General features: G+C 35.2%; 3 protein-coding genes and 1 non-coding gene across 5 annotated transcripts in view; 2 read left to right on the plus strand and 2 right to left on the minus strand.

The window, feature by feature from the left end:
* Positions 1-12,911, minus strand: part of LOC128678819 (myosin-1-like) — a 14,374-nt gene extending 1,463 nt beyond the window's left edge. Inside the window, exons 1-16 of one of the 2 annotated variants that reach the window (XM_053760646.2) lie at positions 12,419-12,911; positions 11,993-12,087; positions 11,371-11,524; positions 10,895-11,023; positions 10,096-10,280; positions 9,427-9,510; positions 8,310-8,432; positions 7,560-7,721; positions 6,682-7,119; positions 5,653-5,799; positions 5,087-5,223; positions 3,535-3,645; positions 2,058-2,146; positions 1,432-1,522; positions 1,248-1,355; positions 113-339 (exon numbers count right to left, since the gene is read on the minus strand). In XM_053760646.2, the coding sequence (XP_053616621.1) occupies positions 113-339; positions 1,248-1,355; positions 1,432-1,522; positions 2,058-2,146; positions 3,535-3,645; positions 5,087-5,223; positions 5,653-5,799; positions 6,682-7,119; positions 7,560-7,721; positions 8,310-8,432; positions 9,427-9,510; positions 10,096-10,280; positions 10,895-11,023; positions 11,371-11,524; positions 11,993-12,087; positions 12,419-12,605 (2,467 nt within the window). In that variant the 5' untranslated portion in view covers positions 12,606-12,911. The remainder of the gene's footprint in view (positions 1-112; positions 340-1,247; positions 1,356-1,431; positions 1,523-2,057; positions 2,147-3,534; positions 3,646-5,086; positions 5,224-5,652; positions 5,800-6,681; positions 7,120-7,559; positions 7,722-8,309; positions 8,433-9,426; positions 9,511-10,095; positions 10,281-10,894; positions 11,024-11,370; positions 11,525-11,992; positions 12,088-12,418) is intronic. The other variant, XM_053760647.2, reaches the window with a different exon arrangement.
* A 52-nt stretch (positions 12,912-12,963) lies between these two features.
* Positions 12,964-13,036, plus strand: TRNAR-UCU (transfer RNA arginine (anticodon UCU)). Its single transcript has one exon. It is a non-coding gene; the product is annotated as a tRNA-Arg (tRNA).
* Positions 13,037-13,996: 960 nt separating this feature from the next.
* Positions 13,997-16,968, plus strand: lsn (larsen). Its single transcript, XM_053760652.2, has 4 exons — positions 13,997-14,778; positions 15,057-15,258; positions 15,543-15,689; positions 16,305-16,968. The coding sequence occupies exons 1-4, from the start codon at positions 14,352-14,354 to the stop codon at positions 16,438-16,440; spliced, it is 912 nt and encodes a 303-aa protein (XP_053616627.1). The 5' UTR covers positions 13,997-14,351; the 3' UTR covers positions 16,441-16,968.
* LOC128678821 (cingulin-like) lies at positions 16,918-23,031 on the minus strand. Its single transcript, XM_053760649.2, has 11 exons — positions 22,773-23,031; positions 22,096-22,278; positions 21,637-21,741; positions 20,958-21,287; positions 20,673-20,751; positions 20,036-20,219; positions 18,914-19,037; positions 18,275-18,423; positions 17,810-17,908; positions 17,225-17,299; positions 16,918-17,128 (listed from the first exon to the last, which is right to left on the minus strand). The coding sequence occupies exons 1-11, from the start codon at positions 22,827-22,829 to the stop codon at positions 16,996-16,998; spliced, it is 1,518 nt and encodes a 505-aa protein (XP_053616624.1). The 5' UTR covers positions 22,830-23,031; the 3' UTR covers positions 16,918-16,995.
* Position 23,032: the final 1 nt, after the last annotated feature.

Genomic DNA, 23,032 nt, shown 5'->3' on the forward strand with positions numbered 1-23,032 from the left:
AATTTACATTTCAAATTAATTTGCGCTCATTTATGTTTGAATAACTAACATAATTTATGATTCTTCTGTCAATGGTGCAATTAAGAATTCATTTATCTGAAAAAATATTTACCGAGAGTGACATCATCACAGCCGTTATTCTCCACATGTGCATAACTAGATATAACCTCCTCCTTCATAGTCTGTTTTTTTCTGAAGTCCAAGTAGGACTTCTCGACCGCCTCTGCTTCGATCTCCAACTTCTTCAGTCGAAGCTTCGCCTCCCGAAGCACGGAGTTTGGGCTCTTCTCTCGTTTGATTTGCGATGACTTTTTCGATGCCAGTGACCGTTCCACTTTGCTGTAAGCATAATTGGGTGTTGACGTTTAAACGACTATTATAATTCGACTAGCAGAACTTGAGAGTGTAAGATTTAAAAAATATATAATTAATGTTGCCTGCCTTTGAGTGTTATCCATTAAAAAATTAACCTACTCTAAGCCAAAGTATGCTTTGTCACTATAGCACTTTACAATATTTGACATTGACAGAACGAGACAAAACATAATTTAGCGTACAGCATGCTAACATTTTTATGAATAAGTGGGTCAGATACTAAAAAATTACACTACCCGCCTCTAGTATTTATAAAGTCACAATAAGGCGCACACAGTAAAGACTTCTTATCAGAACTAAAACTGCGTCCACCATCAAAACTTCACACAGCAATATACTCCAGAACAACGACACCTCCAAAGCTACATCAAAAAAGGTAAGTCCAGTCCCGTTTACAAATGTGGCCCATTCCACAGATAAAGGTACGTTATGGTTTTTTTTTGTTGTGTTTAAATTTTTGAGCTGAATAGTTTTTTAGTAGCGGTTTACAGAAATATGCGTGACTAAAAATCGCCTATCAGGTACCTTTACCCATTAAACGTCATATGTTTTTACGATTTGTAACTAGTTGCACCACGCACCCGCGTAATTATTTTTTTTGAATTACGTTTTTATGCACAGTAGCGCTGCGCTATCTACTTTATAAAGCGCCCTTGACAGGTAACGCATATATATACAATCCCAGTATTATAATGGCGAGAGTTTGTATGTTTGTTACTATTTCACGCTTTGTTTTTTTTAAGGTATTTTTTATTCCGAAAGTACGTGATTCCTGTGCTCTGGTAGTCAAGGGCGCTTTATAAAGTAGATGGCGCTACTGTGCATAAAAACGTAATATTAAAAAATCGTAAATTAGTTATTTATTCACTCACTTTCTAAGCTTCAACTTTGCTTCCTTTAACATGCTTTTGGGGCTCTTGCACCTGGCCTTGCTGCCTTGTGATATCACTTGAGGCGTTAATTGAACCGCCCTCTCCTCTCTGAAATCAATTCGACTATTATATTGCTATATGTATCCAGTTTTTAGTAACCATAGAATAAACCAACTGAACTCACGGGTCGGGGCGGTCGGTGTAATAGTTTGTATCGTCGGCGGTCTCCCGCATCGGCTCCGTGTCCACACTGTGGCTGACGCTAATAGAGTTTGCTGTTAGAAAAATATAAATAAATTTAACGTCGTGTCTCTTCATTTATGACAATTTAAATTAGAATTTATAAAGTAAACTAACTTTTGCCCGCAACTTCGCCCGCGTGAATTTATCTGCGAAAGCAGACAGACAAACAGACTTAAGACCAAGCATTTATAATATTAGTAGTTATGTAAATATGAATAATAATATGATTATTGTGCATTTATTTTTCAAGAAGTAAACATTATCAGCTGCCATAATTGGGAATACTTATCCCTCGTAACACACTTGGAATTAGAACATAACCGATGAATTTCTCATTGAATAGGTTTTGTCGATATTGCCAGATGCCGCACTTATTCCACCATTATCGATCAAACTACTGTAAAAAATAAGGGAAACCTGTTATTGGCTTTATTATTTTTATATAAGACTGTCATTTTTGTATTGTTACGCTGTTGGTTTTCTAAATAACTAAAATTAAATCAAATTGATAAATTGTGGAGAACTGGTCTCCGTAATAAGGTATCCAATGGACCTGATAATATTTACCGGCGGGTCTGTGTGTTTGTGTGTGAGGTTCCCGGGAGACATTGGTAGGGGACGTTAGCCGCAGCGCCCGCCATTGCTGGATCAAATATCTGTAGCATATACATGATTAGTAATTGCGATAAATAATACAACAATAATTGCAATTTTTTATTTATTCAAGAATTTTATTGCACAAAATTACAAAAAAAATTACAAAAGGTGGACTTAACGCCATATGTCATTCTCTACCAGTGAACCATTAGACCAGACAGAGAGAGCAAGGTGGTGTCATAAAGTGCAACTAAACAAAGGAAAAAAAAATTAAAGAAAATTTACTCAATTTAAAATAAAATTAAATTACAATATAACACATACATGTATATTTATCGATGTATATATTACTATTTATAACTATTTGAGTTTTATAATATATATATATATATTATAAAACTCAAATAATAATCAAATGATCTTTTTCTGATTGGCCCGGGTTTTGGATGTTTATCTATATGTGTATTTGTTATAATATATAGTATCGTTGAGTATCCCATAACAAAAGTCTCGAACTTAATTTGGGGCTAACTCAATCTGTGTGATTTGTCCTAATATATTTATTATTATTTATTATAGTTTGGTCTTCCAACCTACTAATCTATTGTCCGTATATGTGGCGTTTCAAGCAAAAGGTTACCACTGGGCAGATTCTAGTTTCCGAGATATTTGAGATTTTGAGAAAATTGGCATTTTGCGATTTTAATTGACTTCAATGCAACATGCAAAGGGCTACGTTTTCATACAATAAACGTCTCTAAATCATGTACACAACGTGAGATAATTGCAATTGTATGTTTAGTAACTAGAACATTGGTCATGTAGGCGACATACTAAGTGCATGTTATATAAAATATAGATATAAAGTAAAAATTTAAACTTGCACTTAATATGTCGTCTACACTAGCTATCACAGTAACTTTCAATGTCTTTATTTACCAATCAATGTGAATTAATTATTAATTGTTTTTTTTATTACATATGATCAACCAACTATTTTACTACCTGAATACAGCCTTAACTCAATACCACCCATGTGTACGCTTGGAACGTCACATATACAGGGTTACTGGTATCTAACGCATAACCTTGCAAAGACACATAAGGTACATAAGAGACTAGCATCTTTTGTTCTACGACTTTGTCTAAACGTAATAAATACAAAATAATTCCTTTTTTTAGTTTTAATGTCCTTTCTATACAACGTTAACTCTATGTTCGATTCCGCTATAATAACGTCACTGTCTCGTGTTGCTGTTATGTACATAGGTAAATGTGTAGAATCGCAAATTAGACTGTATTTTTTATATGAAAATAAAACTACGAATTACGTAAAAGCGTAGAATAAAAGTGGCTTGTTTTGATATACCCAAGTAGTCTTTAGGAGGTTTTGCGTTTGATACCAGTAACCCTGTATAAATATTTGAAAGTTTAAATAAATATCGACCTTCTGCTGTCAGCACGGCGGGTGTTGTGAGGAACATTTATGACGGAGTGTTCTCCGGCCGCCAGAGGCCGCGCGAATCTGCTGTACGTGGCGCTGATACTCGTGTTCAGCCTGTACACAAATTTGAACTGATATTAACTAGTTTTTGCCAGCGGCTTCACCCGCATAATTTTTCCACGGGAACGGTTGTTTTTATGGGATGAAAGGTATGTCCTTCTCCACACTTCAAACTATATGTATGTAAAATTTCAAGAAGATTAATCGAGTAGATAGAGCGTGAGGAGGTAACAAATAAACAAGCAAATTTACTTTCCAATTTATAAAATGTATAATATCAGTTAGGATGCGAAAGCGAGACAAATTACATAACACAAGTCTCGAATTTACTCGAACTTTCTTTGGGGCTACATAACTCAATCTGTGCGATTTGTCAATTTATATTCATTATTTATTCGAATTTTTTTTATAGTACCAGTGTACGGTACGGAAAAGGACATAGGGTATTTTTCACGCGTGTGGAACCGCGGGTAAAAGCTAGTCATTTTTCGTTATGGACAAATATATATAGGTACATTTAGGGTACATTACACAAGAAGCACTAGCGGCCGTCCCGTCCCGGCTTCGCTCAGGTTAAACCATAATAAATTATACACCAAAACCTTCCACGGAATGGGAGGAATAGAATAGGATTCCAGGGGAATCACGCTATCTATTTCAAAAACCAATATCAAAGTCAATTTTAAAGATCTAAACATACGGGAAAAGGACACCGACTTTGTTTTATTCTATGTAATGATTGCAAATTTAAAATTTGGTTAGCAAAAAATCGGTAGACAATAATAACATTAACGTTGCTATTCTTGTTCTTAATCATGATAACCATCGCAAATTTAAACATTGTAGGCCAGCAAAATACTTATTGGTCAACAACATTTGGTTTGGGGCCGTAAATCTACGCAATAAATAAAATTAAGTTTAAAAACTAAAATCATACTACTATACTGAAAATTAACTGTACTGGAAACAAGGAAATATATTTTAGATGTTTATAACAAAACGAGAAAAGTGGCACACGACAACGGCTATGAATATTTTGCTGACCGTTTAGATAACACATTTATAATCAATTTTATTAACATTTATCTATATTATTATAATTATAGATAGTTGACCTTAAAAGTTAGCTACATATGGCTAGCGTTTCGCACACTAATTAGGGTCGCATCTGAAATCAGAAGTAATACTGTGTGTCATATGTGTACTGAAATGCGCCTTTTTATAAGACAATGTATAATTTATTATGGTTTCAAAGTTACCGCTAGTTTACAAGACCTGTGGGCGAAGTGCGGGTTTGCATTTCACTTCTCACCATCGAATCGATTCGAAGTGAGATGCGGCGAACCAACCACATTGCGGTGTGGTTGACGTTGCGTCACAATGGCGCAATGTGATTGGTTCGCTGGGTCTCACTTCGAATAGATTCGATGGTGAGAAGTGAAATGCAAACCCGCACTAACCCCTCGGGTGGTTGATAAAACTCAATGGAACTGACCGCGGCGGTTGGTAGTCCTCGTAGTTGGCGGACAAGGCGGGCGCAGTGCGAGGTCTGTTTCTCATCACCCGGGTGGACTCCAGCTCCGCTTGTAATCGAGCTGTTTGGATGTTCAACTCGTCTATGTGTTGTTCTTGCTGAAGATATACTCGAAATATATATATCGTCGATCGATCCTGGTGTTATCTTATCATTTATTTATTTCACGAATTCAACAGCGTTACAATAGGCACTTATAATAAGAAACTTATAGCACCGGCACTTACGCCATTATTGCCGTTGTTTTGTATTCGAACAACGGCAATAAAGACCTAAGTACTGGCCGCCATAAGGTCCCTTTACATTTGGACAGCCACATATTTTAATATTGACTATTAGAAAAGTAAACCAAAAAGCAGTAAAGAAATTTGTACATACCTACCTACATGCTTTTCGTATCAAAATCTAAGAGTAAGAAAGAGAATTTAAGAAGATAATTCAAGGCTTATCGAGACAAACTAAATGAAGAAGATAATAATATTCATGTAGCGTGTTACATATACATAGAAATCACAATAATTTAATACCTGTCTGGCAAACCGTTTGAGCCGATCATTCTCGTCTTGCAAAACAAATATGGCGTCGCGTCTTGCGTCGCGTCTTGCGTCTCGCTCCTCCACGCCGTCCGTGGATTGCGAACGGCGATTGTCTTGGTAGCTAGTTTCGTATTGTGACTGAAACAACATATATACAGTAAATACACCATGTCGGTACATAAGTTGAACCAAAATGGCGGCCTCCAGCGCAGATTTAATTAGAGATATAAGTGTTATATAAAAGATTTAGGTAAAAAAATATATACGTAAATTACACGAGAACGAAATAGCGAGCCAATGTTAATTCATAAAAATTTAATGTAAATCAAAATTTGTTTTCAGAAACACCATGAAAAAGTCCAACAGACCCGACGCTACAGTCACAGATAACAACAACGTGGCCGATATTTTATTGATAGTTCCACATAATATATTAGATTTACAACGCATAGTAGAATAGAACCTTTTCATGTCTTACGAGGTGACTGCGATGGTCACATAACTCTAACTGTTGGTAGGCATCAAGAACATTTCAAGAGATTTTTTATGGCCATGATAAGATAAGAAAATTATTTATTTGCGTTAAATAGGGTACAATAGTATGTGTGTACATGAGGATGAGAAAGAGAATTTATTGAAAAACAAAAATTATATAGATATCACGTTTCAAGGAAAATGAGATCTACAGATGAGAAGAAATCTAAAAACAAGCAAAAAAAAATAAAAAAACAAAAAACCTTAAGAGAAGGCTTAAGAATCCTTGCGCTGAGCCCTTTTAATTTGATACCCATATTGTAGTATTCGAAAAAAAAAAATTCCACCAAGTCCAATAACGTTGCACAGGCGCCATGTTTTTTTTAACGTCGCCTACATAAGAACACAAGGTCAGTTAAGACAAATGTAACGATACCTATATTATGTAAATCCGTTCAACGGTTTTGGAGATATGAGGTAATAAAAAATATTAATTACATAAATACGCGTAAAACAATACCTTTGCAGTCGGAAAATAGGACTTACTTGATTAAAATTCACATTCTTTTGTTTCTTCAAATCATTGACGACTTGGTTCGGAGTCCGGCCCACCCTCTCTTCACTGTCGCTCTTCATCCCCACTTCTTGATTGTTCATCTTCCCCCCACTTTCCAACTCCGTCATAATACTTTTCTCGGCCAAACAAACTTTGTGCTCAGTAAAGGACTTTTTCAACGCAGCTATCTCTTTCTTCAATTCCTCCAACTGTGAGTCATCGTTGATAAGTCTGATTTTGCTGTCGCATAACGTTTTGAATTTGTCCAAATCCGATTTTTCCCTGTCAATGTGAGCTCGCTCTTGCCTCATGGACTCGAGATGTTTTTCTAAAATTTGTATTTCGTTGGCTATCTGCGCGCGCATCTCTTCGCCGCGGTTCTTAATCATGTTTTCCGCTTCGATTAGTTGTGTTTTTAAACTGTCTTCCTGCAAACAAATATAAGTAAAACAAAAATGAAGAAAGAAATGGTGAATGAGATGAAACATCTTAAATAAAAAAGGAAAATTAACTTTCGCTAATTTTACTTTTTAATTTAGCTATTTATTAGCCATCGTATAAAAATGTCTTATAATAAATGCCAAAAAAGTGTAATGTTTCGGGTTGATCATATATCACTGTGTCTGTGGTGTCCCACTGATGATCAAAGGCATCCTCTCTACTTCGTTATCCATCCCTGTCCATTGCGTAAATCCTGTTATCTTTTCACGCTTTATCTACTCATCCAATCTTTACGAAATTTTGCATACATGTAGTTTGAAGTACGAAGAATGATAAAGGGCACCTTTCATCCTGGAAAAAACATTGCTCCCGTGGAAAATACACGCGGGCGATGTCACGGGCAATAGCTAGTTATTTATACAATCACCTTGGCCGTGAGCCGCTCGCTCTCGCCCCTCACACAGCACATAGCGGCCGCCATGTTCTGGTGCTGGTCGCGCAGCGCCTGCGCCAGTCCCCACAGAAACTTCTTCTTCTGCTGTACCGCCGCTTCTAATTCTTCTTCGCGCTGCTTGAACTTCTCTTCCATCTGGATTGATCGACAGTTACTTTATAGAGGTATCAATTCAGACATTTTCTTATATTGATGCGGCTTCTTCATGAATATGTTCATAGATTATTTTTGAAATTGGAACAGTAGTTCCAGGATTAGCACGATCAAACTTGAAATGTTCAGTAATGGATAAAAGACATTATGTGAAGTTTCAAGCATCAATCTATATGAGTTCAGAGATTGAGCGCTCTGACAGACAGTAGCAGGACATATTAATACAGTTGATTTTGTTTTACCAACGAACCCCAGCGACTTGACCAGCTAAGTCTGTTGAAAATAGAGAAGTCAAGGGAAATTTTTCCGCGTAGACGAAGGCGCGGGACGCAGCAAACCCTACTATCCTACTAATATTCTACGAAAAGTAATATTAAAAATGCGAATGTTTGTATGTTATTGTGACTAAGTGATTTTTGTTACCCAATCACGCAATATCGATTTTGATGGGTACACCAGTAGATTACAACCTGGAAAAGCCTAGAGTATTTTTTATAGAGTATATTGTTTATCTCAAAATTCGCAGAAGCGCAGTTAATATCGCGTAGAACTTAATAGAATAAATCCTACCTCAGCCTGCCGCTTCTGTAACTGCAGAGCAAACTTTGCTAAGACTTGCTTGTACTTTTTCTCTTCTTCTTGCTTCACCATCTCCACTTCTGTTTCGTACACAGTTTTCAGTTGATTAAACATCTGTAATACGTGTTTTATTTAGAACTATATCTATATACTAAAAATAATCAAATATCCTGTAAGACTATGTTATGTCCTATCAGTAGTACAAATTGATGGGAACTGGGGCCCAATTCTCACGCAATCGAAGTTCACTTCCTATTTTTTTTTCCGATTTTCAAATTTTTTGGTGGTGATGTTTTGTAAACGTAGTTTAAGTAAAATTGGACAATTTAATAGGACCTTTGGTATAAGCCGAAGAAGCCTATATCCCGAAAATTTAATGGGAATAAAAAAGTTATTATATCTACTACTATATGTACATCATCAATGTCAGTTAATGTAGATCAAATATAAATAAGTTAAAATGTAAAAAGAAGCAATACCTATTTAATATAGTACCTGTAAATTACTATTGAATTTAAGTAAAATACAAAAATAAAGAACGAATAATAACTTCACAAGCTAATATATCAGACATATGAGAAACTGTGAGAAACTAATGGACTAATTAATGAGAAACTACAGTTGTCCTTAATCATCAGTATCAGGATTATTATAAACTAAATTATATTATGTTTTTTTCAAAATCAAATCATTTATTCAGAAATTAAGCCTTCACAGGCACTTTTTCACGTCATATTCTAAATTAAATGATGTTTACCAAAGCTACAGCATTTCGGAACGACCACTGCTGAGAAGAAATGCCGAAAGAAACTAATTCAAACAGTGTTGGTCCCCATTATGCCAGAAGGGCTTACCATTTTTTAAATATAAATTTATATAGTTTAGATAGTAAGTACTTTTTATAGGACACTTCGCTCTGGTAAAACCATAAGAAGTCATACACCTAAAACTTCCTCTTGAATTACTCAAATCCGTAGCTTACTTTTAAAGATTTAAGCACACACAGGGCCAGACAGACAGCGGGAAGGGACTTTGTTTAAACTACCTATGTAGTGAAAATCTATAAACAACAGAATGCAATCTGTTAAGATGGTGAATGAGATCAGACCTCATCTACAAGAGCCTTCTCCGCAAAACTGACATTCTTCACAAGTTTCCGTACTTTTTGTGCATTTTCAGGAGGAATTAAATTCTGCAAAAATTGATAAATCAGTGGTTTGGACATACTTTGCCGGCGCTCACACACTTCTTGGTAAGTATTGAGTTGACATTTTAGAAGTCTGAAATGTGTGCAGTAGTTTATCGCGAACAGACAGACGCGGCAGAAGACTTTGTTTTATAATATACTAGCAGCACCCGGCGGCTTCGCTCAGGATAAAAAGTACCTTGTGTTATTCCAGGTTATATTCTACCCGTGTACCAAATTCGATAACAATCTGTCCAGTAGATTTTGCGTAAAAGAGTAACAAATCTATACTATTATTACAAAGAGTTTACGTTTGTGAGTTTGTATGTTTGAAGCGGTTAATCTCCGAAACTACCGAACCGATTTTGAAAAATCTTTCACCATTAGAAAAGTACATTATCCAAGATTGCTATAGGCTATATTTTATATCAAAATTCCCAGGGGAACGAAGCCGCAGGTATTTTATAATATTAGTAGGATTTTTACGTATGAATTAGTTTACGTATGAATTAGCCCAGTAGTTTCGACGGTGGGATGTCTGTCAGTCAGCTACTTTTATATATAACATTAATTGATGATTAACATACAAACCTTGGCTAAATGCTTCTTTTTCTTCGCACTCATCTCCTTAACTCTGTGCATTCGACTTTGACAAGCTTTGCAGTATGTGTAATGCTTGCATTTTTCGTGACGGGAGCCTTTCTCATGTTTTGTATGTTTGTCTGGTGTTGATTCCGAGCTTTTTTCAGAAGTAATACTTGCTAATGACATGTTTTCTGAAATAAAAATGCGTGAGACGAGACGCCACGTTTGGCGCCATACTCGCAGGGTGTTCGGGAACGTATGTGGCAGTTGTGACGGTAGTCATTTACACGGTCTTATAATCTTATAAAATAAAATCATAAAAAAACAATTGATACTAAAATCTAGGTAAAATGTTTATTGCATTTACATTGGCATGTGGTTCCACCCTAGAATAGGACTACTCCATATCTTCGTGGATGTGGTAAGAGGCGGCTAAAGGCCACATAGCTTAGGCATCTGATAGGCAACAAAAGCAATCCCAAGGAGGGATGACGTCACGTAGACGGCCGGTTGTAAAACCACAGCCGAATATTCAAAATTTCGAGGTTATTTTCCCGTTGACCCCGATTTCGCGGCGTCACAACCACATACGTAATGCAGACTCCACACTATCGTGGACCAGTTCGATGAATTAGTTCGGCATACATTGCTAGTTTTTCATTGTGGTAAATAAAACCACTCATACAAACTAGATACGCATTGCTTATGCATTCGCGGCGGCGCATATGTCCTAATTCGGGGACATAATGTAGCCGGCATAACAGGTAACATGTGGAGACGAGAGAGAGAGATTAATTACATTTACCTTCTTCACGAGGACCACCCTGCATGCAGTAAAATGGCAAAGACTTTAACATGCACAATAGCAAAGGATTATCCTTGCTGCTATACTTTTCTACTATATTGCTGGCATGTACTGAATCACATTTTATACCTGTAAAATTAATTAAATTAACAAATCATAGCACACTAGCGGCCCGTCCTAGCACAATAATAATAATAACCATTTATTTCGGTCCAAAGAAAAACCATATTATGTTAGTTGCTTAGCACGTCGTAAAATCATAAAGAGAGTAGCCTATGTTGTTCCTGAACGTTTTGTCTATCTCTGTGCTAAATTTCATCAAAATCGGTCCAGTGGTATTGAGTTTATTTATTCTATCATTCTCTGTACTTAAAACTACAAGTTTGCAAAATTCCAAAAAGATTGGTTGAGAAGATAAAGTGTGAAGAATTAACAAACAAACTTACTTTCTAATTTATAATATTAGCTGAGATTACCTAAATAATTGAGGATAGACCAAACATCACTGTCTGAGAACCACAAATCTGTTTGGTTGCTGTCACCCTTCATCATCAAAGCCTTTGCAAGACCGAATACCATGTTTGCTAATGGTATCTCCGAGATAAACACTGACAAGCTGTAGCTGAACTCCTGAAATCCAATCATTACATACAATTTAAAAAGCAGATTTTGGTTATTGGCTTTCTTGCTCACTCACCCTTAACAGTTGTCATTGGAGGTCAAATATACACCAATTTCCATGAAATACTTACATATTAATATTATGATTTGATAACAAAAGTACTAATTCTGGGTGAATTCAGTATATTCTTAGTATATAATGTTCTATATTATCATGTATGTATGTCTTATGTGGTAAAACAAGCCACAAATTAAATAATACTTAGCATTAACAGAGTCAAAAGATACTGGGAAGCATTTAGTTTTATGGAGGGTTCGAGTTTATAGCCTCCATATCGATTTTCCTTGTTGTATGTACTCATATAAATCTTGCATCAAATTTATTTTTGTTTATAACATTAGTTCCATAAATCATCCATACATATATCTAAAATACATGTACAGATTTTATCAATAACTAAGAAAATATTAACTTACATATCGCAACAGATATTCAGCAATTAAGATATTCAATGCTTGATTTGCAAGATCCAGACGCTGCATGAAGTACTTTTGACAGGTCGGAGGCTCCCCTGGAAAAGTAATCCATATCCAGAATAATATTATAAATGAGAAAGTCTGTCTGAACCTCTTTCATGGCTAAATAGTTGAAAGGATTTTGATGAAATTTTTAGCTAGGTTATAGAGAAAACAGATTTTAGACAGACACTAATAGTATACAATCACACAAGAACTTGACCAGACAGAAGATTCAATCTCAAATAGGGAGTCAGAAAGTTTTTACAGTACCTACTTCAAATAGAAGAGATAAGAATGAAGTGGACAGGAATACAGAAAATTGGGATCCCATTTGACATGATATGGTTGACAGACTTTAACGTTTATATGTATAACTAAACATACCAGTTTGGGTACTCTTTAACACATCAACAATGTGGCCACGCAAATAAGCCCTCAAATCGTTGAGTATGCCGTTTTTCTCAAACAATTCGTAAATAAAGTGTTGGAAGTTTTCAGCAGAATCACTAGTTTTCAATTTCTGATTTTCCTCGGTCATGGGTTCCGGCTCACTGTTTGTAATACACTCCATGTTTATTCGATTATTCGTTTTCTTTATAAATACATCACCTTTACATTACTTGATATTGTTTTCAGGGTTTACTTTTCACTAGAATTTCAAACTTCCCAAACAGATTTTGACAATTTCTTTGTTGACATTCCAAAGCATGACAATTTAATTCATTTCCGGCTTTAACAAATCAATTGAATTTCATATTATTCAAAATGTATAAATATGTAACAAATTTAATTAAATATATAAAATTATATTAAAAATAAATGTATTTGTATTATAAATGGGTTAAAATATTTACTTCCAATTTGTACGAAAAATAATCGATCAATTGCGGCGATACATGGAGTACAGAAATTTTGACAGTTCGTCTATCGTCCCTGTGGCGCAGAGGATAGCGCGTTGGACTTCTAATCCAAAGGTCGTGGGTTCGATCCCCACCAGGGATGCATACATTTATTTTGTTTTTTCATTTGTTTTTGTTATTGCACTATTTTTGCAAGCTGTGATTTATTTACCTTGCAATGTTCGTATTAAAGTTATTAAATAAATAATTAAATATTCTTTCGTATTTTATTTCAGGTTTTTTAAATTTAGAAAAAGTAGAAAATACTTTACAATTTCTTTGCAATTTCTAAAGTAACGTTTTTAATGTAAGTATAATATACATTTTTGCACCTAAATAGACACCTTACCTCATAACATCACCTAAAGGTTTACTGCGCCTAAAATAGCTATTATTATAAATCATAGTAAAAAAACAAAGTAGCTTCCACTGTCTGTCCTTATGTATGCTTATGGATTTTCATGCAGGTTTTTTTAATAGATACCTAAGTAGAGTCATTCAAGACGAAGGTTTACAACATGCATAATATTGCACATGGGTACATTGGCAAAGCCGTGGCGGGACGCTTCTAGTTTGAGTTTACCAAATTAAAACTAAAATTAAAACAAACAATAATAATAATATGAACAATTAATTAATTACTGATAATAATAATAAAAATTGAAATAAACATTCAATCCGCTTATTATATAAGTAAATGTAAGAAACGACCGAGAAAGCCTGTAGATTATGATAAGATAGAAGATAATTAATTAATTACTTATACTATAATTAATTAATTAAACTCGATCGCATAAGGAACTCGCGTATCCGCTGCAGTCTTCATGTCCGTGACATAGCAGACAAACCCTGCGCTGGTACAGCCACGTCTTGCGAAGACCGGCAAATTTTAAAATTACGTAGGGAATAAATGTCTGGCCATGCCACTCCCGGTTGGCCCTGGCAGAAAGGGCTTGATGTCAAGGATGATATGCGTGCCAATGGTCTGATCGTGCGAAGTGGAGGCAAAAAAGTAGGAAAGCGGACCTTGGCCTCCGACGTGCAATGGCTGAGGAAGAAACCAGGAAAACGCTCAATGAGAGAGGTAGAGTAGAACGTTAAAATTATTACACTCTCATTGATAGTTTCACATTGCCACGAGCCTTCTTTCCTTGAATGATATCAACTTATTTTATTCTGGATTTTCTTTTTCTTTTTGTTGATTTTTTAGCCATTTTCTTTTTTTTGTGTTATGGCTCCATCGTTCGCCAAAACGATGATTTTGCCAATGTCAATGTTGAAATCAACACAGTACTTACCTATAGTATTATGTATTTTGTTCTTTACATTTTTTTAAAGCTTGCATGTAAGTATCTAGAATTCCATCTGTTCTGTTCCGTGCTGTACGGAGTACATGGTTTCGTACTGTTGTGTGACATATGTCACTGTCACAAAGAGTAAATCAAAAAGCAACATCACATCTTGTTTTCAGTTTTCATTATATTTTGTTTGTTACCTCTATTAAAAATATATTGGTACTGTATGGGACGCTAAATAAAACATTAGATAATTTATTCTATTTATTGACATCATTAAAAATGAGGCGTCGAGCTGGAGTGGGTGCAATACAAAAACAAAAACTGGAGCAGGAAAAATACAAAGAAAAGGGATCCGAGATCCAGGAAAACCAGTTCCAGCAAATGTCAAAACAGCTGGAGGTATTCAGGGAGAATCTGGAAGAATTCGCTACTAAACATAAGAACGAAATAAAGAAGAATGCTCAATTTAGGAGACAGTTCCAGGAGATGTGCGCGGCAATTGGAGTCGATCCCTTGGCCTCAGGAAAGGGGTTTTGGTCTGTTTTAGGTAAGTCTCTATCATCTCTACATATTCCCGATTGCATTCGGATTGTGACGCCACGAAGCCCAGGTTCAGCGTCAATTTTGAAGAATTGGCTGTGATTTTACAAACAACTTGATATCAAACCTCCTTGGGAATGCTATTGTTGTAAATGGAGTGAACATGACAAACCGGTCTGTATTAAGGAAGTAATTATATGAATCTATTTTTTCAATACACATCTCTCTGAAAATGGTCATATAAAATTACAGCCACATTATACTTAACCTAAGCATAATTTTCAGGGATAGGAGATTTCTATTACGAATTGGGAGTGCAAATTGTGGAAGTATGTTTAGCTACTAACTACAAGAATGGCGGCCTTATAACACTAGAGGAATTACGGACGAGACTCATAGCAGCCAGAGGGAAAGCAAAGAAACACCAGGAAATCACCAATGAAGATCTGTTGGCTGCTGTAAAGAAGTTGAAGATTTTTGGAAATGGGTGAGTGTTGTATGAAGTTTCAAGGAACTTTTATGGGTGGGACCATGAGTCAAAAATGCTTTTATGTGCCTCCATAAAACACACTTCCCCTCTTAGCACTTGCTGACATTCGAGACACAAACTAAATTTCTTGCAACCACTAAAGTGGATGTGTGTTAGTGAAAGTGTTAGATCACACCAAATGCATATTACAAGTGTCACAAATTCCACTTTAAATGTTCAAAAATGTATATCAAACCTCATGTTTTGAAGTATTTCGTTTAAAAATTTCTTGAACTTTCCAGGTTTACTGTGGTTCCCATAGGCAAAGGCAAATGGCTAGTTCAGTCTGTGCCAGGCGAGCTGAACTTAGACCAAACATTGGTGCTGCAAAAGGCTAGTTCATTGGGCACTGCATGGGTCTCGTCGACCATCCTTATTGGTGACTTAGGGTAAGTTGAATTGTTTTTAGTATTTTTATATTTCTGTCTCATCTCCATATGTTCCCGGTTGCATGAACTGAGGCTGTGATGGCGCGAAACCCAGGGTTAGTGTAAAAAACACCTTTAAAAAGATTTGGCTGTGATTTTGCACCCGGCTGCCTGTTTGACGTCAACCTTCCTTGGGAATGTTATTGTTGCTTATCAGCTGCCTATGCAATGTGTTCCTTATTTTCCTCGGACAACATTCACAGGATTCATAAATAAATGATTGATTGAGGATAGAGTGGTCTTATTCCAGGGCAAAACACTGTGTTTTTAATACTTAATCATATTTGTACAAGATTGATACCAGTGATGGACCAGTTGCTGTATTTCTTTCCTAGATAGTGTTTTCATGAGCTGTAATTATTTGAATCTGCAATTAATTAAGACTTTTGTTGTGATGCTACAAGTGACATCCAGTCTTCTTGCTCTTTCTAATAAATGTATCTCTCTCTCTTTGTCTCTCTCTTCTGAGCGTATTCCCGGTTACCTCTGGAGCTGTTGAGCGTTAAGAGCTCAAGGTTCGCTTTTCTAATTATTTTGTCTCAGAAATGAATCCTAACATGTAAATATAACTTACAGATGGACCGATACCCGAGCAGAAAGTGCCCTGAACCACATGGTCCGGGAAGGGCTGGCCTGGGTGGACACTCAGGATCCCAGGGAGACGCTGTACTGGTTCCCGAGCATGTTCGCAGAGTGTGTCTCTGCTTCCTAGTACTGAGGTTGCATTTTAAGTTTATTTTATACTATTGACCATATATGTTCAAGAATCCAGTGTATTGACTTGCATTACTATGAAATGCGCACTGTCGTGTAAAGGGGTGGGGCGTATTTATTTCGTATTTCGTTTTCCGCTTCCCTGCTCCGTTTGCCTCAGCCCCGCGTATCGTTACCCAACAACTAAATGGAAATTACACTTGAATTTTGACAAAAGTTGCACTTACTTTTTTGTACTGTTTTGATATCAAAATTTACTGCAATATATGTTGAAGTCGAGTTCTAACATGACCTTAATCATTTATGAATTTGGATGTGAAATTTACGAGATAAAGGATGAGAGCTTCTATAGATTTTGTTGCCCAAGGAATTGAAAAATTATTCCGAAAACTAAATATTATAAAATCTAAATTTTCATCTACTAAATATATGTATATTCTGTGATCAAATACGAAAAAATGTAAATAACATAACATAGTTTATACTGTATGTAATACTGTAAATAACATGAATAATTGATATTGCACTGGTTGTTTGATTGTAGACTTAACATTTAGCTATTAGTACTATCTGATGACTCGAGCGTGGGGAGCTTTAGTCGCGATCTAAGATCGTTGTTCTGTTTTTGCAACTCTTCCAATCTTTTCTTCAGTTTTTCTGCCATCTCTACATATGAGTCTTTCCATCTGAAATATTTAAACGTTATTAATTTGAGAAAAAATATTGAGGTTTTTTTTTTATTTAAAAAATCATCGTACTTAATAGTATTACATTACACTTACTTTTTACTAAGTTCAATTTGATTTTGTAAATGCTTGTTAAGTTCAAGTAATTCTTCTTCTTTTACTGTTATCATCCTGCAATATTATAAATTTTTTTGCGTTCAATATTTTTGACAATATCACTTCTAAGAAGAAAGATATTTTTGACGTGTATTTTTATCCCTCTTAAATGGATAAACCGATTTTGATGTAGATATTTTTGGTTTGAAAAGAAACTAAGAATAATTTTCTATGAAGACCTGATTCAACTTTTCATCAGGTGTATTTGAAATGTTAAATTTCGCGGAGAATTGTGAATCTCCTCGTTTTTTTGAAGTCAGTTAAAAATCAGCGGGTGGAAGTAGGGGTTTATATTTCACTTCTCACTATAGAGTCGATTCGCAGTGAGACACAGCGAACCAATCACAGTGCGCCATTGTGACGCAACGACAACCACACCGCAATATTATTGGTTCGTTGCGTCTCACTTCGAATCGACTCGATAGTGAGAAGTGAAATACAAACCCTTACTTGGACCCTCAGATTCTATTGCGCCAAAGGCACTCGTGCGCGAGTAATTTCACGAGTACATATAAATGCACGTACTTTTGGCTCAAGTCCGTCCGCGAAGTGAGCATGGCCTGCAGCTTGCTGACCATGCCGTGGGTCTCGTCCAGCGACTTCTGGAGGTGTTCCACTTGCAATCTGAAATTAATCATCATTGATCCTTGAGCCCTATCTGTTTAATTAAACATTCCATGTTTATCTTTCGCTTTTTACAAGCTTTAAATAATGTAATTTTTTTTTAAATTGTTAGCAACAATTAAAATTAAAAATATTGCATTTAAGCAATGTGAGTCAGGCTCACAAAGTTATATATGATCAGACAAAATCGTTTTTCGATGAAATTTGGCACACGGCCGAAGTGACCACCGGAGCGAATCTTCAAGGCGCGGCTAATAATGAAAGAATTCGAAATATACATTTGCTGTAGCGATTAGTTTAATATCAATTTTTAACATTTTGTCAAAAGTGTAACGTATTTTTATTTTTTTATTAAGGAGTTTATACTTGAGTTCGTCTCGCTGTGTTTTCAGCAGGGTCTCTTCCCAATCGCGTCTTTTAGTTTCTCTCGCGTGGATATCCTGAATCCTTTGGATGTCTATCGCTAGGCACTGCTTTTCGCACACCAGTTGTATGTTCCGCCTTTCTGACGTCACCTGAAAAAGTGAAAAAGTGCCTGTGAAGATTTGATTTTTTATTGTTGAATTGTTTTTTCCACGACAATTCCATATCAAAGTTGATAAACACCCAGCCAAGAGCATAAAGTGGCCTCATTATAGACAGCTGTACACGTAGCCGTCTAGTGGTCTAAAGATGAAATGCGGTGTGTAATTTATATGTAAAAATTGATGATATACATATTGTTTGTGTAAATTGTAAATTATATTATAATATCCTTATTTGACTTTATAATGTGTGTGACCTGTATTTAACATGGTTTCTCTTGTATGAGCGAAATGGAACACATGACGATGTCTCTAGTTTTCTCAGACGACGGTTGTCAACAACTTTATTTATTCGTTACAAATAAAGAAACAAAAACACAAAATCTTTTCTCTTTACAATATTTAATAGTATAGATTTTATTGGAAAATTTACAGCAGCACATTTTTTGAATAAAAAGAGATGTGGCAAATCGAGTCCTACCAGCTCCTGGAACATCGCCTCCATTCTGTGCTCCGCGAGTGCCAGTTTGGGGTCCACAGCGTTACGACATGTCTCCTCTTGTTTCACGTAACTCTCGTTCGTTTCTAGCAAGATCTTATTCTCCCTTAAGGAAAGAATGGATGAAAACTTGATGATTTTGTGGCTAACTTAATGAATACAGTAAAATAAAGGTATCGTTGTCTTGTAATTGTTTTAAAATAGAGGTCATTAAGGAGGCGCAAACTAGAGTATTAAATTTACTACGTTATACATACCAGCACTAGCGCCACCACAACCATTCTATATAATTTATTTTGTGGGAAACATGACATCCGCGCCGCGATTTATTAGCGAAAGTAACAATACTCTCTTTAAAAGAACTATATGCTTAGATAAATATGTAAGCATATAATTTGACACAGCTAAACTAAAAGCAAGTTTTACTATTTAAAACAAACAAAATTTACACTATAAAATATAAACTTGGTGGCTTCGACTCATATTGTTCATTTTTCATAGCGGTAAATAAAAGCCCTCATACAATTTACAAAGTCCGCCTTTGCACTCATTATGTTTGAATACCTTTAAATAAATAAATAAATTAATTGATAAATATTAGGACAAATGACACAGATTGAGCTAGCCACAAAGTTCGAGACTTGTGTTATGGGATACTAACTCAATAATACTATATTTTATAACAAATGCAATATATATATATATATATATATATTGCATTTGTTATAATATATATATATATATATATTGCATTTGTTATAAAATATAGTATTATTGAGTTAGTATCCCATAACACAAGTCTCACAATATATATATATATATATATATTGTATTTGTTATAAAATATAGTATTATTGAGTTAGTATCCCATAACACTAATAATAATATATATATATATATATATATATATATATATATATATATATATATATATATATATATATATATATATATATATATATATATATATATATATATATATATATATATATATATATATATATATATATATATAAAGTCAATTGGACTTTTACACAGCACTTTTTATTTAATTAAAACATGGGTATAGGCGGAAAATCAGTTTTCATAATGGCTGTTTATTACCTCAATATTTTGTTGAGCAGGAGCCCCTTTTCCACCAATTCTGAATCCAGATTCCTGATGTGCCGCAGCATGTCTCCCACCTTCTCGTTGTACTTCCCCTTGATTTCGTCCAGTTCCTTCCTGAAGGACGCTTCAGCTTCACGACGGACTTCTGTCACGCTTCTCTTCATTTGTACCAGTTCCTCTGTGATTTATTCAAATTTTAGCGGCCCGCCCCGGCTCCGTTCGTGTAAAATCATGATTTATAAAAGTATATGTTTCAAATTTCATCAAACCGGACCAGTAGTTTTTGAGTTCTTTCTTTACAAACAGAAAACAAATAAACCAATCTTTTCTCTTTATAACATTAATATGGAAATAATATGTGTACCTAATTGTGTGTTAGCTCCATTAGTAAGTTCGAGACTTGTGTTACGGGATATCAAATCAATGAAACTATATTTTGTAACATAAACATACAGAAAAATGATCAATCAATAGGACAATCTAAAAAAGATTATTTTCCATTTTGAGCTGAACGGGGATCGAACCCGGGGACCACCGTTTGGTAGATCACCGGTTTTACACGCACGAAAATGGTTGAGTTGGTTGTCCAAGGCAAAGTTCTTACGAGTACCTATTTTTAGAAATGTTTTACCTGAAATTTCCTTGATTTTCTTATAAGCTTCATTTTTCTGCGCAGACACCAAATCGAAGAGCTGTAGAGCTTCTGAGACCTGGCGAAATATTCATTTTTAGTATATCTTATTCTTTAATGAGAAGCAAACTGAATACATTTATCATTTGACAGGACAGTTAATAGCAGATTAAGTTGAAAGTTGCTTCTAGAAGAAAGTCTTAAGACTCACCAATTCTAGAAACAATTATGACTCTGAATGCCCTTACCTGACTTTGGAAAATTTTTAAAAACATATTTTCTTACTTTTGATTTTGCTTCTATTTCTTTCTTAATCTTGTCCGCACTATTTTTCTGACACAGAAGTATCTGACCCTTCAAATTATCATTACTCTTCTTCTCCGCTTGCAGTTCAACTTTGTGTTCTTCCAATGTTTTGTTTATTTCAATTAATTGTTTCTGAAATTCTTCACATTTCTCTTTGTACGAAATTAATTCTTTCTCTTTATTATTTACATCTGTGGTCAATTGATTGTGTTTCTGATGCAGTTCCTTATATTTAACTTCTAACTCGATATAGTCTGATAGTGAGGTTTCTAATTTCAATTCCAAGTCTCGTCTATCGTCATTTGTATACTGAAAATTAAAGTTGCGTTTAGCATCATTAATAAACATGAATTTGTTTAAATAAGTTTGTTGTCTGTCTAGCAGTATGTTAGGCTCATTGTAAAGCCTGCATACTGCAAGACCTGTATGAAGACATGCGTCGTATTAATCCTCACAAATTTAGCCGAGTCGATACGCTAAAAAAGTCTTGACTTGCATAGAAACGCTCGCAAGAAGCTATCATACACAGAATTATATTTTCAAATCTGATTCGTAACTCCAGAGATAAGCGCTTTCAAAAATATTATTATCAGCTTTATTATAAGTAATAAATAGCTGATAATAGTACAGAGAAGATATGGCCCAATTGAAATAATACCTGCGCTCCCCTTTTTTCATAATTTTGATAAGTTTTTAATTCGGTCTCCAAAGCTTCAATAGTTTTTTGTGATGTTTGCCACAGGACGTGCAACGAATCCCTTTCCTGAAACAGAGAACATTTTAAAGTATTATCCTCCAAAAGGTTGCTTTGCTAGTAAATTGCTTACAGCGATACATAAGGCCGCCAATTTCAGTGCATATTTATAAACTAGTCATATTATTATATAAAATTGCTAATTTAAAACTTGCCTGTCGTCGACCACACATAAATAAGTACATACCTACAGTTATTATGTGAAGGAAAATCCCTAACGGCGTAGACCGATTAAGCAAAATTTGCTAAACTCGAAAGCATGTTTGGAGCCAGAAAATAATGTATTTGAAGATTTAGTTTAACTTGTGCTTGCTGTTTAATGACATTGCACATAAACTCCACGAAACGAAAAAACTAAAACACCTTGGTAAGTAAAGTGACTTGTCTCCGCAACTCCTCTAGCTCCTGTGCATTCTCCTGGACTTGCGTTGGAGGCTCACGCTGTAACTGTATCTTTTCTTTGATCAGTAGCGCCACCTGCTGGGACAGCTTCTGATTGTCCGCTATGAGGGTCCGGATTTCATGTTCTACAGTTGTTTGGTTCTCCTGGCAGAATAAAAGTGTACAGTAAAGAAAGAACGTAACAGTATTGACAACGTTAAAATTTGTAGTAAATATAGGAAAAAATTGTGGTTCCTTTTATATACGATAGAGTTGTTGTTTCATCTATATGCTCTCGTAAAGGCCGTAAAGAGGTGGCTAATGGTACCTTGGCAGTTGATAGGAAACAATATAATTGCCAAGGAGGTTTGACGTCAGCCAGTCGACCGGTCGTAAAATCACAGCTGAATCTCACATTTTTAATGCCCACATGCCCCGAATTAAACCGGGAACATGCGAGGATTAGAATATTCAAATAAACTGTTCTCAGTTTATCTACATTGAAATATTTCAAGTTCGAGCCTTTTACTACAACAATATGAAATTATAGTGTGGTAATACGTACACCAGGAACTGAGGTGAGGAGGTAGTGGATGAAACATTTCAAGCCAAACGTAGCATGATATCTAATGATGTACCTAATTGTGTACTCAACTCACCCTGTAAAATTCAACTTCACTCTGAAGGTCAGCTATATTTGGGTTTTCCATAGTCATAATGTAGCGTGGTTACGATAATCATATACAACAATCAAGCAAACTAATTTAAATAAGTATGAACATTTTGAATCATATATTCTATCTTGACGTAAATTAGGGCTAAAATTAATAAAGAAATAATAATCGGCTCCACAACATAAATTAACATGGTAAAAATATGAAGAAAATTACTTTTTCCCTATCACAATTACGCTTTGTTT

The sequence above is a fragment of the Plodia interpunctella genome, chromosome 20 (assembly GCF_027563975.2).
Source record: "Plodia interpunctella isolate USDA-ARS_2022_Savannah chromosome 20, ilPloInte3.2, whole genome shotgun sequence".
Taxonomy (NCBI): Eukaryota; Metazoa; Arthropoda; class Insecta; order Lepidoptera; family Pyralidae; genus Plodia; species Plodia interpunctella.

Bases quoted from the DNA above. Each gene is read 5' to 3' on its own strand.
- lsn (XM_053760652.2), top strand. From the start codon at position 14,352: ATGTCACTGTCACAAAGAGTAAATCAAAAAGCAACATCACATCTTGTT. The intron at 14,779-15,056 runs GTAAGTCTCTAT...CATAATTTTCAG, and splicing joins GGGGTTTTGGTCTGTTTTAG to GGATAGGAGATTTCTATTAC. The intron at 15,259-15,542 runs GTGAGTGTTGTA...TGAACTTTCCAG, and splicing joins TTGAAGATTTTTGGAAATGG to GTTTACTGTGGTTCCCATAG.
- LOC128678821 (XM_053760649.2), bottom strand. From the start codon at position 22,829: ATGACTATGGAAAACCCAAATATAGCTGACCTTCAGAGTGAAGTTGAA. The intron at 20,752-20,957 runs GTAAGAAAATAT...ATATTTCGCCAG, and splicing joins AAATAGAAGCAAAATCAAAA to GTCTCAGAAGCTCTACAGCT. The intron at 20,220-20,672 runs GTAAAACATTTC...AATAAATCACAG, and splicing joins GAAAATCAAGGAAATTTCAG to AGGAACTGGTACAAATGAAG.